Source organism: Corvus moneduloides, chromosome 9, assembly GCF_009650955.1.
Source record: "Corvus moneduloides isolate bCorMon1 chromosome 9, bCorMon1.pri, whole genome shotgun sequence".
Lineage (NCBI taxonomy): Eukaryota > Metazoa > Chordata > Aves > Passeriformes > Corvidae > Corvus > Corvus moneduloides.
In genome coordinates, this window is record NC_045484.1 from 17,661,714 (window position 1) to 17,678,718 (window position 17,005).

Below are 17,005 nucleotides of genomic sequence, written 5' to 3' on the forward strand. Positions count from 1 at the left end.
AAATTAGCAAGGCTAAATTAAGATGGTATTTGTTACCGAAACTCATTTCCTCTGAGGGATTACAAAAACTCTGCCATGTTCTGAAGCAACAGGTTTATGATAGTAAAGGTAAAAGGACAAGTGAGACTAGAAAGCATCAAAAATTCTACACTGTTATTCTGACCTTCTGTACTTCCTTTGTTTTCAGAACCAGACTTCAAAAAAAATCACTCCAAGCCTTTGTGTATGTTTTCTTATGAAATTTTTCACCCCCTTTTTTTCAGAGAGGGAAAAGTTCTCTCATTAATTGTAAGTCCTGATTTTATTAAACTTACAACATTTTTAGAGTAACAGTAAAGCTTTACAACAACCCCACCAGAGTTACCATGGGGAATAAATAATACACAGAAGCTTTTAATTTCCTCATCTGACAAAGGGAGCAGGAGAGAAGGAGAAATTGTCTTGTCTCTTGTTCTGAGATGCTAAGTTATATTTATCATTACTGAGAAACCTAAAGTTGCACTAACAAGAAGTGTGTTCATTAGTAGGCCTGTGATAAGTGGAGCACCAGACCAAAAAGAAACCACAAAAATTTGTATTCATTCATACAGGATTATTCAGTATCTCTCCTCTCCTATCACTTTATTCTGAAGCAAGTTGGCAGTATGCTTCTATGAATCATGTCTACAAAGGTCTGCTATCCATTCACACAGATGTCAGTGAAGTATTCCATCTGCAGTATCTCATAAGGGATTTTTAGTGAAGCCCCTCCCCGACTGATCCGCAAATTCCAGTAACAGAAATAGTGCAGCAAGTTTTCCACATAAACATAAGGCCATATATTGTCATTAGAAAAGGAACACTGCTAAAATACGACCAATTTCTGTTCTGTGGTTCCAGATCAATACAGCAAGTCTTCAATGAAGAAATAAGACTCCTTGAAAGACTACATTTCATATTTGCAGACATGGGGGGGGATAAAAAATATGGGAAAAAATCAATATATGAGAGGTTGTTTTCAAGAATGTTATGAAATGTTATCATCTTACAAGCAATTTTACATGCTTTTTCTGTTACCAGCATCATTTACTGTATGCCGCTCTCCTAAGCTGATTTTATTTTACTTACTGCTGAGTAAGTGGCATTCAAGCAGCTCACAGGAAAAAGCCATGGAAGTGTCAAAAGCAGGTTAAATTCTTGAAATAGCCAGTGAGCTCCTAAGGCTGACAGACTACTGCTTATTTAAGAAGTAGAATAAGCATAACATATTTGTCCATAGACACATAAAACATTGGAAAGTCTTCAATAGCATGATTTTATTATGAGATACTGTGCAGAAATTATTCACTGACCCCAAAACAGTCATCAGTCTTCTCAACATACGCTCTCCTCTGAAATGTTAGTTTAATAAGCTCACTTCTAATTAATATAAAAAGTACCTAATTCTATAAAGGTTTTATTTCAATGTATACTGAACATAATTTATCAAATAATTAACAATCCATATGGACTAATAACTAAAAAATATGTCATTGAATCATTTAAGCCCAACTATAAAGATTCTCTCAGCACAAGAATGGCTGCAGGACTTCAAGGGAAGAAAAATCTTTGTATTTCATGTGCAGTACAATGGAATAAATGACACAGAAAGAAGACCTGTAAATCTCTATCTGTAGCCACTTCAGGACAACACACATCATGAACAGACTCATGCTCAAATCTACATCATAAATGCAGCACTTCAGAAACATAAGTGAGCTGTGGATCAAATAGCTGGGCAGAAACAGGCTTAGAGAAGGCAAGTTCATGTCCCAGAGAGGCTACAGTGGCCTGAGTAAGCATCCTGGCTCATTCAAACCTAATTCATGTAGCTTTAACAGAGTAAGGGAAACTAAGCAGTTTTCTGTCAGGTGACACAAGGATACCAATATAGTTTTCTCTGCATAGCAACATTTATCAAATTTTGTGAAGAAATACAATATAAATACAAACAGTGGCTTTTTGTACACATACGAAGTTTGTAATGTCACATACCTGCAACACACTTGGAAGGACATGGATCAAACACATAGACTGTATTGGTTCTGTATTAGGATGGTTCTTTGGGGTATTTTAAAAATACAAAGACTTTGTCACTTACACACACACACACACAAGCTGATCAGCTACATCCCTGTGACTGCACAGAGAGAGAGAGGGAGTAGAGGCAGAAGAGCTACTGAAGGTTTCCGTGCTTGATGGCCTATAGTGACCCACACCATTAGTAGCAACCTCTTGCCACCATGTCTCTTGTCTTGCTATGAATCATCACAAGGCCCTAAAGCCCCAACCTTCCTCCTGCTTCACACATAATTATTTAAAACGTGGGAAAATTACTTTGCCCAACAGACTCTGTTTTATTTGATTGTTACTCCATGTTACAAGGCTGCCCTTTATAGTCTGTAAAAGTTGTTCTGTTCAGTCAGTGGTTCACAAATTAACCTGTAAAACGGCAAAAAGCTCAATAAAAATGTTCTTCATTCTAGCATCGTAGCCAAGGCTCACAAAGCATAAAAAGGAAAATTTCCACAAAACGCACAAACAAGGAAAGTCATGTGCACTTTGTAGATCCAGTGGTTGTTAGACCATTCACAGCAAGATACCTTAAATTTTCACTAGAAAACATTACTTCAGCCGTTGGCATTAGCAAATGTTTTTCTTGGATGTTCATGTTAAAAAACCCAGAAATAATGCACCCCCCCCCCCCAAAAAAAACCCCAAAACAAACACCAAACCCAACAGTCATTTCTACATCAGCACAGTTTAGCTCTTTATCAACCAATCATGAAAGACAGTGTCACTGCAAAGTTTTATTCCAACCATTATAAAGTAAAACCCACTAGTCACAAGACTGCACCATAATCGGCAATATGTGCATTTACCACAAAAAATTCTCAAGTACAAGTTACTTTGACATTTTCTGGTCATAGCAATCTATTTATTAAAAAAAAGAACAAAAAAACCAAAGTATTCTAAATTCACCTGAAATAAGCCGGCAGATCAAACAAGCAAACAAGCCTACCTCAAACTCAAACTCAGAATATTAAGAATCTAGTTAGTGCTTTAGCTACTACCTATATGAAATGTGAGTCTGGCTCTACTTTGGAAACACACCTACTTCATGTAACAAGCACTCTGTGATGAGTACTGGAGGTTACATTTGCAGAACGCTTAGTAAGTACTACAGTGCAATTCAGGATGATTGTTTTATATCAGGCAATTTTTTATTTAAAAGAAATTTTTAAAAAAATCAAAGCCTAACCAACTTTTACATTTATAAGATCACTACTGCTGTCAAGGTAGCAGCATACAATAAAACAATAGCACTAAGATGTGTAACAATTGCAATAAGCTTAGTCATGGTTTGGAAAAGAGCAAACTTACTTGTTTTCTAAAGAAATTGTTAGACAAAACCAGCTACACTTACCAAGGATGCTTTTGGCAACTAATTCATATGCTCTCTGACACATGCTAACAATTCTTGGATGACAGACCTCCTAAAAACTTTGCATTTGGTAATAATTTAAGTGCCATACTTTTCAAGGAACGTCGCAATACTTTTCGCTGACTTTGACCATGCACTTAGATCAAACAGGAAGCAGTGATAAACTTAAGAAAATAATTATCCTCAAGTCATTAAGTTCTTTCTACCTGCAAGTTGCCCAAAACCAGGATCCTTTGCTCTGAAACCAAACCGAACACTCAAAACCTGCATGAGAATGTCCCTGGGACAAGGACACACAGACCACTCATTAGCATACACCACACTCCCATATTCCATTTTGGGCAGCATGCAGTTGCTTAAAATCAAATATATATACAGCACAGGAAAATTATGAAGGATGCAACTGAAATTACACAATAGAACAAGATTAGCCAAGTTTGAAATCAATGCATTTTGATCCTTAAACATCACAGGCATTTTAGCTTCTCAAATTCATTGTATCAAGGTTTTGAGCAAATGAAGAAAGAACAATCTCTTTTCATGGTTTTATGTCTGTACTTAGTTAACCCTTATCCATCGGTAAAGCTTTAAATTACCTGATAGTTCTGCCTGACCTGTACTTGTAAGGAATAGGCATTCTATAGAAAAGCCAATTTTGGTCATTATTTAGTTGTGGAATCAAAATAATTCCTAAATGGAACCTAAATAAACTACAGAACCTAAATAAACTACAGCAAAGGTTGAAGGATTTTAACAGAATTTGCAGAGTTTGTAGATAAGTGATTCCATCAAGGCCAGAAAACTCAGCCAAATCTATCTGGTTATCTGAGAGGATGTTTATATAGGTTTCTCTCACATAGTAGTTATCTCTAGAGTGCCATCTCATGTTTACACTTACTTGCAAATACTTAATATATATTGAGTAAAAGAGATGTAGGAACAATCACTTTATTTCATATTCCTGCTGCTCTATCAATACTTGACAGATTTTGTTGCTTAAGTGTCATGTTGTCAGACATTTAACAGGCTTTCTCATACTTAAAAAGCACATTATGTGTTATTTTTATTTGCACATTGTTTTAAGATAAACAATGAGAAGAAGCAAGTCTAAAAAAAGTTTACCATTTTCCTAGATTCATTCTTGAAAACTAAAATTTCAATCTCACTTAACATTTAAAACCTTTTCTCATCATTTCCATCAAAACAACTATCTTGTATGAATATTTTACAGCACCAGTTAAAGAAATTTATTACATACCATTTACTTATTGCAAAACAATATGTGCTTTCAACTGCAACCTTGACACAAGCTTCTACCCCTCAAAGTGTGCACATATTTAAAACCTCCACATAATCACCACTAATGCTCCTTAGTCATTCAGTTTCCAAGGGATTTTCATTATGGATTAAAACAAGGAAAAAAATCCCAAATACCTTTCAATATCTTCATTCCTCCTTCACACGTTTTTTTTCTTTAAACTTGATATGTGAATAATTTATCATCTATTTCTCTTTCTTAATTCTCATAATCAGACTGCCTTGCCAGCTGCACTATGCAATCACACTTAAGTAGGCACATAAAAATCAGTAGAAACAATGCTTTGGGTTGCTCCAGCAACCACAAATGTTTCGAAAAATGCCCCCACAAGCCTGTCAGCGAGACCATATTTTTCAGAGTATGGTTTGGAAAGCACAGACAGGAAAACCAGAAGAGGATATATTTAAATGTTTTGCTGTTTGATTTATCATTTCTTTGTGCTAAACCAACACCTCAGTTTTATGCTGGTTTTTCATATCAGAAAGGAGAGAAGGGTTTAATGGCATTGTAGAGGGTAAATGACAAAGCAACAGGAATCAGGAGTAAGTACATTTTCACAGTGTTAAACTAGAGTGAAGCCAGCTGTGAAAATAAGCATATTCCCCAATACTCACTGGCTTTTTGTTGGGATCAGAAAGACCGTGGATAGCTCACAAATGCAAAAGTTGCACTCATCCTCACATACACATCCTTTTTTCTTCTTTTACCCTCTAGAGAAGTTAATTTTTAATATTCTTCTCTATGTCTGACCACGTGATTACAAGATTAATTTGCCCTTAGGCCAAATTCACTTAACATGCCTCAGGAATAACCAAGAAGCCTGACTAGTACCCCGTACCATTTTTTTCTGGGTTGGATGAAGGGATGGCTGTCCCCTCCTGTCCAGAAGCAAACATATGCCATCTCTGCAGCTCAAGGCCCAAAGCATTAAACTCAACTGAAATCAAGAGTGCTTTAACTTCATGCTCCAGGCTCTGATTCCTGCTGGTGGAGGAGCTGGCTACAGCTCTGGCTGCTACCCTGGCTATCAGTGGGGTGATACTCTCCCACCAGCATGCCAGGCACACTGCTGGGAGAACCCTCTTTATGCATCCTCTGCTAACTTCAATAGCTCATTTGTGATCTCCAGCCCTCTTATGCCCCTCTATGACTGGCAGCAACTTTACTTCATCAACCATTCCAAAATCTTCCATCAAAATGCAAAATTTTTTAATAAAAGCAGCTCCAACTGAATTCTGTGTAGAAGGTTTTACATAACCCTAACTGCTTTGGCCATTGAATAGTTTCAAAGATAAAATTCAAGACTGTACCAGACATGACAGGTCATAAACACTGCTATGTTTAAATGTAAGCTTAGACAGGTATTTTTGGTCATTCAGCCTGTGCTTTTGGCTCAGAATGCATGTCTGTGGGGCAGTTCAAGGACTAGAATAAATATTACTAGCCCACTAGAAAGTACAGCATTCTGGTACTTCTCATAGCAGAAAACACCAACACTACTGCATACACATTCAACACAGACAGTAAGTCCTTGTTTACAGGTAAAAATCAAGCAGTACGCTAGAAATTTTACAGGGCACTTTTTATAGCTTTATCAAACAAAAATATTAAATACACTCCTGTTGAAGTTAATTTTAAACCTAAAGAGGCTCTGAGAAAACACCAGAGCAAGTTTTGCCCTCACTCAAACCAACAGCAGCAGTGCAATCAGCACACTGGATTAACAATGTAGACAGCAAAGAGAGAGACACCCAGAAGTATTAAAAAAAATATTTGTTTTGATAAAAATAGAAAGGCAGTAAAATTACAAAACATTCAAATTCCTACTAAATGCTTATACATGAAAAGGTCATTTTTATGGCAAGAAGTCTTTGAACAGCAAATATACATCTAATCTTGAAATGCTATCTTTCTAAGTGAAATGGAGTTCAAAAACATACTTGGTCCAATCCCACTATACACAGTTTGAAGTCATCAAATTGGACAGCAAGATCTAATCACTTCACTGTAAAACAGCAAACTATTATTAAGTACTTATCTTCAAAAGCTTGCCTTGTTGGCAGAATTAACAAACTTAATACAAAATAGTTAATCTGCCTAAAAATCTATTAAAACAGACTAAATTTTTCTCAGATAAGGAGGAGGGCTTTGTAAGAGTCTTTTGTTTTGTTTAAATTAAAAAAAAAAAAAAAAAAAAAAAAAGAAGGGGAAACTATAAGACATTCAATATTCCCAAAGGCACTAATTTGATTAAGGGAAAGCATTTTAGTGCGTCTCAGTTCATAGTATAATGTATAAAGAATAGTATTATATTGTAGGTATTTTGCCAGGAAAATATCTTTTCACACTTTAAGAGTGCATATTACTGAAGGTTTACTGACAAATGAGACGCTGAAAAACCTGGGCTCTGAAGTTCTCACTGGGAGAGCAGCTGAAATAGGATTCTACCAATGAAACATTTCATTCAACACCAGCATACAAAAAAACCTGATATTATGGTTTTGTTTCAAAAAATACTGATCCTCATACAAGCTATTTTCTGTGCCAGGTACAAAACCACATCTTCAGAAAGTGATCATACACTTGTGCTCAAGAGTGTTTTGGTCAGGATACAACATACAGCGTTTTCGTCCTTCAGCATGGGAATCAAACCCTGCGAGTTTTACTGCACTTTTACTGCAGTGGAAGGACATGGCTGGACTCAGCTTTTGTAAGAATTAATCCCCTTTTCTTGAAAGAATAAAAATTTTTAAATTACACTGTCCAAAAATGTATCTTCTCAATTTACATCTGTCATTCAAATGCTAAGGGAGCCAAAATCTCAGAGTGCTTTGTTTTACTATGGAGACAATTTTTTGTCTATTTAATGTGTCAGAATAAGAGTCTATCATTTTCCCATCCTATCTTTTTGACTTTTACTCTGAATTTCTAAATCCTTCTTAGAATTAGTGAAATCCTTTGCTTAGAATGAATGATCAATATAAACTCCAATATAATATAATCAATTGTTGATTAAGGTTTTGTATATTGAAACGCATTGCAAATTCCATGTTTTGAAAAAAGAGACTTCTATTCCTCCAAAGCCCTCCACAGAATTAATGTAAAGAAATGCAAGTATTTCAATGACAATACAGATATGCTATTTATGCAATCATCCTGAGTATGTTCAACAACAATATATCCAGAAAAAAAGATAACAGAAATATTGAAAGTGCAAAGATATGCAGGGGAAAGATTCAAGGGGAAAAAAAATAACTAAACTGGATTCCCCTCTTCACTTTGCAGAAAGTGAGATGCATAAGCATAATCTCTGTCCAATTGCTCTCATACCTCCAAGTTCCTTCATTTTCTCAAGAGCCTTTTTGCACCTTTTTCGAAGTGAAATGAAATGCTACTGCCTTTCAATCTGTCATCCAAGAAAGATCAGTCCTATATTACAACATCAGAAAATGCAAACAATGATGACAAATATATACACAGATCATATTTATATTTAATAGGATTATATACATCACAAATTTATATACTCGATACTCTCACCTATGTATTTTTATATATATTAGAAACAAAGAAGAAGAAAATAAGATTGTCTGAGAAAAAAGCCACTACTGAAGTAAATGGAGAATATATGCATTTTAATTTAAGGAACCTAAGAACCCATCCCCACACTCTTTACAGTTTTACAGCAATTATGCACAAGGTTTGCATAAACACTTCAAAATCATCAAAAGCTGTTTTATCAAAACAGCACTTAAGTTTTACATATGTTTCAACACAAATTAGTATTCAGAATTAAAGAGCAAGTTGGTGAAAAAAAAGGATGTCAGCTGTCATTTTAATCTGTAACCAGATATAGAAAATGGACATGAAGAAGGAAGGGAAAGACTGGGCCAAAGTGATAGAAAGGTTCTTTCAAAATACTTTTTGTAATTTCATTATCTTATTAATTCTTTCACTGCCCTAGACTTCTAGCTACTCATGATGCATTTTATCACTAGCAGAAAGGTTGAATAATAATTATTATAGAAGTAATGTTATTGAAACCATGATGACTCAAGGATATTGCAAAGTAAGGACAACAATAATATGCTGAATACTAGAGACAATAAAAAGACACATCGATGCAGTTGAGTTTTCTGCACACACTTGCAAACGACAACTGCATGGTAAAACTATGCTCTTAATTTATAGCCTTAAAAAGTTGAACTACAGCAATGAAATAATTCCTTGGTAACGTAGAGACACTCAATACAACGTCAGTCCCTGACATTCATGGGCACATTCTGCAGTAACACTGATGTCCTGATTGTCAGCATATTCCTGATACAGAACCATACAAATCTGTGCAACAGGAACGCTTCTATGAGTATCGAGACTTGATATCTTTAGGGAAATTCCTGGGCATGCTAACTATAATCAGCACTAGCAGTTATTTTGATACAGGCAATTACTGATAGGAATGCCAAATGGAAGGACTTGAGTTCTCCAAGACTTAAAAGTGGCGAGGAGCTGGGGGGTGAATAAAGAACCAGCTGGGTCAATTCCAGCAAGAAAAGAGCTTTGCTTTTCTCTCCTAAGTGAGCAGAGATTTCTCTGAATGCCACCGTTCTCAAGATGCTGGCTTTGAACACAACATCTTCACAGAGCCACAGGTTTTCAGGGGAGTGGGTGATTCCAACACAGTGGATGGGCTTGAACACCACATGAAGCGGTGGGTTTGAAAAAGATACTGCCCGTCCCCCAGACTGCAGCTAAGAGTCTGTACATATTTATGAAAGGCTGCAGCCAGATGGCCAAATTTCAGATGCCTCTCTCAACACTGGAGTCCTTTCACTCAGTCTTTTTTATTTCCAATTGAAAAAATAATGCAAATACACGTACTGGTTCAGCTGTTTTACTACAGCATGGAACTTTCATTATGCTTGCCAGGCTAGTATTTCAGATACATAAACAGATTTCAAGCATAGCTCTTACCACTATTTTAATACTGCTTTGACAAGGTTTAAATACACTTTAGCTAAGTGACAAAAACTACAGATTGCACACAGTTACACAAAAAGACTGTCTTTTGATCCACTGAAGTGATAATACATGGAGGATTCCATATGCAAACACCATCTATTTCCTAAGGAGAAGCAAGAATTTGAGGGAAGGAACTCATTATTAGAAGACAAGACCAGTCCAGCCAGAATAAGTCTAGCAGTGAGTGACTCATGGTTGCCAGTCAATAGATATGAAAATTACTTGTTCATGAACTGCTCAAATGTTCCTAACTTCAATAGCTAAGGGCAATACAAAGCTATGAAAAAAAAAACCCAACAAACCAGCTGCAAATACATCCATTTTCTGAAATAAGGGAGAAAAAAAATTTCTACCATTTATTTCACTTTACATGTATATAGAATCATAGAATGGCTTGGGTTGGAAGGGACTTCAAAGATGTCATGTAGTGCCAACACCCCTACCATGGGCAGGGACACCTTTCACTAGACCAGGTTGCTCAGAGACCTGTCCAACCTGTCCTTAAACACTGCAAGGGATGGGCATCCACAACTTCCCCTGGCAACCATGATAAACTAGAAAGCAATGGTTTCATCTGTTATATTAAATCCAAGGTTTATGTAGTTTAACAAGGTCTCTTTTGGACAGGTAGTGTATATATATACCAGCCTCCACTGAGAGCTAAGGGAAAAAAATGACATAGGAACTTCCAATCACTGGATTCCAGAGGTATATTGCAGACGTGAGAATTTTACTTACTTCTGCCATGCTCAGCAGTACAAAACAGACAAGAAACACGAGTGCTGGCATGCCATTACGCCATAATGCTGCTGTTTTAGTTGCTTTAGCACAGAGTAAATAAAGGCATCAAATGTAGTTTTTTCTGATTTCCAGCAGTGTTACTTTTCCTTTTACAGTGCTACGCACAATACAAAAATCTGCCAGGTATTTAATTATTGAAATAACCCAATCTATCTTCCTCAGTAGAAAAACAATGATATGAAAGAACAGGAAGCAGAACTCCTTTGAACACTTTCTCCTGAGGTTGTCAGCCTTGAACTCACAGCTAAGCTACCTCATAGCTATCATTACCAATGTTTAATATTGCATTAATTCATGATGAAGAAGAACATGGTACTCACATTTCTTTGACTGTCCAACAGGTTTCTTCTATCCTAAAGACATGATCACAAATGTGTCTCTTTTCCAGGATTTCCATGGAGGACGGTACTGCAGTTCTATGTGCTCTTCAACTTAAATTTGTGCCTTACTAAGTAACATAGACAGGTATGTACTAGCCCAAATCTGGCCTTCTTTAATGGAGAATCCAGAAAGATGGAGTGCCTTACCTGATCATTACTTCATCCACTGCCATGGCTGGAGGGACTGGGAGGGACTGGAGGTGCTTTATCTGATTTCTCAAGTCCACTTCATCTCTCAGAACTGCCCTCAAAATATCTCTAACAAAAATATCCCCCTGCCAGATAACTCTTCAGCACAGCATCTGCTATTAGAAGTGAAGGCACAGCTCTCAGCACATCATCAATTCTCCAAGTTATTTCACTAAAAGCACGATGCCTGCAAACTAGGTCCAACAATACTAAAGTTTCTCACATGTAGCCTTTCAGAAGGGGAAAGGTACTTTAAAAAGTTATGCCTCTTATTTCCACTGTTAAAACCAGCCATTGAGGTTACCAGCAAAAAGGGGTGAGATCAAGTCACAGACCCCATTAGCAAGTCTGAGCTGCCTTGGTATGCGCTTGAGAATGTGCACAGTTCTGTGCTAGTCAAAGTTCAGACACTACAAATTTCACAGAAAGTAGAACACCAACAGCTGCAACATTTATTCCCCAAAAAGTTATAAGGAACATGAATAAAAAATAAAACAAAAGTCATACTATTGTTCAATATCACAGTTTTCAATGGGAAGTACAATCATAGTATGGGAGCACTTTAAAATTTATTCTGAAACTGTCTGGGACAACCAGAGGCATGGTGAAAGTGAATGGTAAGAGGGAACCAGGTGAAAAAGTATGATAAAACCAGCAAGACTAAGTGGAAGAAAGTTCCACTGGACGGAGATATACTAAGGAAGCAACATTACAATTCTTATTTCAGGAAACCCAGTATACAATAAAACAGTTTCTGAAGGAATGCCTTGGGCTACTCAGCAGCAAATAATAACTACTAGGTAACAGGGCAATATTTAAATAAAATCTAGGTAATTATTTGCGTAGCTGTGTGTGGTCAGACCTGCCAACCATCACAAACTCCTCTTTATAAATGTTCAATGTTCCTCTTTATAAATACTCAATTATAAGTAACAATATGCTAAGGAACCATGCTAGCTATATTAGAAGAGTCAACTAAATAGTTTTTCTGAGGGATTTTCCAACAACATGCAACAGGCAGGCCTACTGACGGGAGATTTTTTATTTCTAAATAAAGGAAACACGAAATGCCTATTATTTTATCATCCCAAAAAAGCAGAAAATCTTGTATTTCCATAAAGCATAAGACTTAATCGTTGGGAAGTTAAATCCTTTAACCTCAAGGGAACAGTGGTTTATTAGGTACACACAGTGCTTAGAAAGATACTACCCCAGCAAGGACCACAGATGCTAAGACACTACCTTAATTTTTTTTTAAAATCTGGCAATAAATCATCAATTAAATTTTCTTTCCTGGGCTTAGGAAAAGATCCTTAGTGTTTTGAATTATTAAAGTATTTTTAAACCAAAAAAATATGAAAAAGTAAAATGTTAAGGACTTATTTTAAATTACAGATGTCTATACGCTGAATTCAAGGTGCTGAATTAATAGATATGAACCATTACGCTGTTTCTCACTTAACAGAAGAAACACTCCCACATTACAGCTAAGAAGTTTTTCAACATAATCTGAAGCAGGTTCAATCCTCTCTTTCCCTGTTATATTACGTTTCTCAGACATAGACTTTTTCCAAATGGATTACGTAAACATCACTGAAGTGCTAGAAAGTAGCAGTAGACCTCCATTTCCACCCCACCAAAGAGCAATCCTTCTCTATCGACAATCCTCACTTTCTCTGATCAATCCTACGGACTTTGACCCTCTCCCACTTTCCTGGCCAAACCTGAAGTGCTTCTACAGTTTGGTGTTGTAAAACACAATTATTTTAACAGAAGAACTAGAACGTGTATGAACTTCTCTCTTCCTTCTCCCCACCAGTAAATTTCAAAATCTTGGGGAGGGAGGAGAAGATAGGGATGGATTACATCCAGCTGGATCAATTTTGTGATCCAACTCACCACAAATACCAATGGCAATGCAGGAGATAGAATGGTACACATTAAACAAGTTAAATGCTAGGTCAGTTTATATCCAAGGCAGAGCCGCACTCAACAGGCTTCCAAAACCCAAAAGGGACAGTCAGACATTCCTTCTGTTCTTCTGTTCCAGGAGCAACAGTAAAACCTCAACATTTGCCTTTCATGTGCAATATTCTCTATTAGAGCTGTGCATTCCCAGAGCTAACGGACACTTACCCCCACCAGGCTAAAATAAAAATATTAAAGTCCTCATTGGCAATTACGGACAGCTTAGTCTGGAGAGAATGCTAATTTTCCATGTAAACCTGAAAATAATATGGAAGACTAATAGCTGTAGGTACAAATCTCACAAAAAAAAGGTATTTCAAATTGTTCGCACTCTGCTTGTGATCTCACCACTACAAACTATTTGTAAAGAGCTGCAAAGAAGTTAAAATTAATATTCTGATTTACTTTTTTTTAATTAGGAAGTTATTTTTCATATGAAGAAGCCGACAGGTTTACCAATACCCTTTTAAAGGATTTTGTTGCAAAAAGCAGCAGCAGCATTTGTGCTAGTCATTTGCTTACACGTCTTATACTTTTCAACTTAGAAGTTTGCCACGGTGACCAAGTTTACCCATATAAAGTCTCACAGAAAAAAAAGAGGTTCCCATTCTTTCTTCATTCAGAAACATGTCCCAGTTTATCCTTATAGGTGAGATATCTTAAGTCATTAAACTGAAATTAAGGCCCCCAACTGTTCACTACAGAACCTGGAGTTGCTCATATGTGAAGGAATTGGATAAAGCCCTTCCTATCCGAAAGGACAGCTGAACATTTTTAGAACTGCTGATAAGACTGCACAATTATTTTGCTATCAAATCTGAAGTAATTTGGTTTTCCTAGTCAAAGCCTAACTCTTACAAGAACTTTCCAAGATGACAGTTTATCATATGATATATCAATGCAAACACATGGCATAGCTCAAAACCCAGTCCCCAAATGCTGTGCAACAAGACTTCCGACATAAAAGCACCCACTGAAACACAACTAAAAGACCAAAAGAGCTACTCTGTCCTTACCCTCAAATCATAGTATCACTTCACACACACCCACACCATTTTTTTAGGGGGCAGGGAGAAAAACTGGCATTCAAGTGCATTAGGCAAATTAATTACTTTGATTTGGAGAAAACCATTTTCCATAATGCAGCTCAGTAGAAATATAACCAATCACTAAGGTTTCATTACACCTGTTTTTTTACCATCATATTTGCTAGTCATAAAATACATACCAAACATGTGAAAAGGGAGACATTCAGACAGCTAGAAGCTTTTTAACAAAGCATACTCTCACACTAAAAAACAGAATCCAAAGTTCAAAGCTGTTGTAGAAAGTCCTTTTCCCCTTCCTTCCACAGATTTGGGAGAGTCACCAGTAAGTTGCACACAAAGCAAATCTTTCCATCTTACTTTTAAGAAACTTTACAATAGTTTTCCCTTTTCCTTAAGACATAAAATCAGCAGAAGATAGTAATTAGATTCCTGTCCCAAAGCAGCATGAGTATTTAAATCCTCTAAATATGTAAGTTAAACATGTCCCTTGCATATATATTAAGGAGGAAGAAGTTTTACCAGCAAAATTCTTTATTCTCACACACATTATGTTATTCTCTTCATGCCAGAAGGTAGATAGATCTCCCTTAGGTAACACACACTGTCAGCAACAGAAGCATTGAAGCCACCACTATGAACCACTTTAAAGCAGATGTATACAAAATACCACTGAACCTTCAGCACTAAGGCAACACTTGCTTTATCTTCCAATTTAATTCATTTTCTTCTTCAAATGTTTGTTTACAGTTATTGAAACCCTGCAAAAAAAAAGCCTCGATTATAAACGGTAAGAACTTTCAGTTGAAAAGTATGCAGAGTAAGGGCCTCCCTCAACTCAAGCAGTCAACCACTGCAATTTCCAGGGTCCTAATCTCTAACATGCAGTTCAGAGAGAGTGAAGTGGAAAAGAAATACTGTAAAGTAAAATCCCAATGGCATTCATACAGCTCAACATCAAGTTATGCGGACTCTGTTAAAAACTCATTGTTAAATTTCCCGTATCACTCAAGTCCACTTCTACTGTTAACACCAGAAGGAACACGATGTGCACTTTTCTTCCAACAAACTGAAACTTACACTATTAACTATTGTTAATAATCTAAATATCTTAGTACAGTCAAATAATATGAGAAAGCAAATCCACAATGTTTGCAAACCGGTTTCTAGTCTTGTATACACCAGAAGTCTCAGTGCCCTGTTTTCAGCTCCTAGGCACCACAAACTCGGTTCAGAACGGTGTTTTTTCACATCCTTGAGACCCTTAATTAAGCAATGTAAAATCTTTACAAGTTCTGCAGCCTTATCTACAACAAAGTAGTAAGATGTTACCTGCCAGGCAGATATTATTCTAAAAATACCCTCTTAAGGCAGGAAAATAGAAAAATTTTACATAAGAGATTTCTAGTTCATCACTATTCAGTTAAGTACAGCTCAGTGACAGTCTAGGAAATCACTAACTACACTCAGTAAATGCAGAAAATAACAACCTTTAAATGAGGTTTAAATTAAATGAGAGTTAAACAAATTACCCATTTGTCATTAAGAGCAATGTCTTTAGCTTTCTTATCTATACACCGTGCTTTCCATTACAGTGCCAAGCGTTAGTAAAACGTCTGAATTAGAAATCAGATGTCAAGAAGATGGTTATTCGCTGCAGCAGCAGCAGAACCAGCCTCAGCTTGGGCACCACGGCTGCTGCTCTCCTCCCTCGCCAGGTGCCTGAGGAGGGACAGGCAGGCCGGCCAGTGCTGCCCACGGCTGTGAGCACCGCGGCTCTTCTGACAAAACCAGTTCAGACACTACAGACACGTTTGTCGTCCCAGCACTGACCTCTCACAGGTCTCCTGATCTCGCAGAACAAAAAAATGAACTCAGAGGCCAAGGCTGCAGCGGAGAGCCGCTTTTGCAGAGTGGCCGGCCCGCACCGATCAGGTCCCGTGGCGCCGGGGACGCGGCAGCGCACGGAGCCAGCAGGAGCAGCGCCCGGCGGGGCTCCCCCAGCCCTCGGCGCTGCCGCCCTCCGCGCCTCGCCCCGGCCGCGCCCGCCGCCGCTCACCCAGCTTGCCGCGGGACTCCTCCAGCTTCTGGATCTGGTTCTCCAGGAACAGCACGGCCACCCCGAAGACCAGCACCGCCAGCAGCTGCAACTTGGGCGGCAGCATAATCCTGAGCAGCCCCATGAGCAGCAGCAGCAGCGCCGCCCGCCCGGGATCACGACATAACGCGGGGCCCGGCCCGCGGGGGCCGGCGGAAGCCGCAGGGACGGCGCGGGCGAGGAGGCACGGAGAGAGCACGGCCGGGGGCGCGGACAGGGCCCGGCGCCGCCGCTCTCACATCGCCGCGCGCACGGCCCGCAGCGCGCCCGCCCCGCCCGCGTGGCCCGGCCCCCGCCGCGCCCCGCCCGCCCTGCGCGCGCTGCTCAGCAACCGAACGCCCGGCCGCGCGCCCGCCCCCGCCCCACGCCGCCGCCGCCGCCGCCGCCGCCGCCGCCGCCGCCGCCGCCGCCGCCGGGCCCCGCGGCGGGCCCCGCCCCGTGCCCCCGCCATTGGGCGGTGCTGCCGCGGCCCCGCCCTCCACGCAGTTCGATTGGCCCGGAGTGGGAATCGCCCCTCCCCGGGCGCTGACTCCGCCTCCCCCTCTGAGCCGCCGGAGCGAGGCGATGTCCCGCCTACATGCGTCCCTTCGTGATTGGAAGGCGCTGCTTGAAGTCCCGCCCATCCGCCCATCCTCGTTGGGCACCGGCACCGCGGCCCCGGGGAAACTCACAGTACTATTGGTCAGACCGGCTGTCAATCACTGGGTTGGGCCGCTGTGC

General features: G+C 39.0%; 1 protein-coding gene across 1 annotated transcript in view; it reads right to left on the reverse strand.

Annotated features, from left to right (window-relative positions):
* The window catches only part of HS2ST1 (heparan sulfate 2-O-sulfotransferase 1), an 81,645-nt gene extending 65,087 nt beyond the window's left edge, over positions 1-16,558 (reverse strand). Inside the window, exon 1 of the mRNA XM_032118117.1 lies at positions 16,247-16,558. Within this exon, the coding sequence (XP_031974008.1) occupies positions 16,247-16,370 (124 nt within the window). The 5' untranslated portion in view covers positions 16,371-16,558. The remainder of the gene's footprint in view (positions 1-16,246) is intronic.
* Positions 16,559-17,005: the final 447 nt, after the last annotated feature.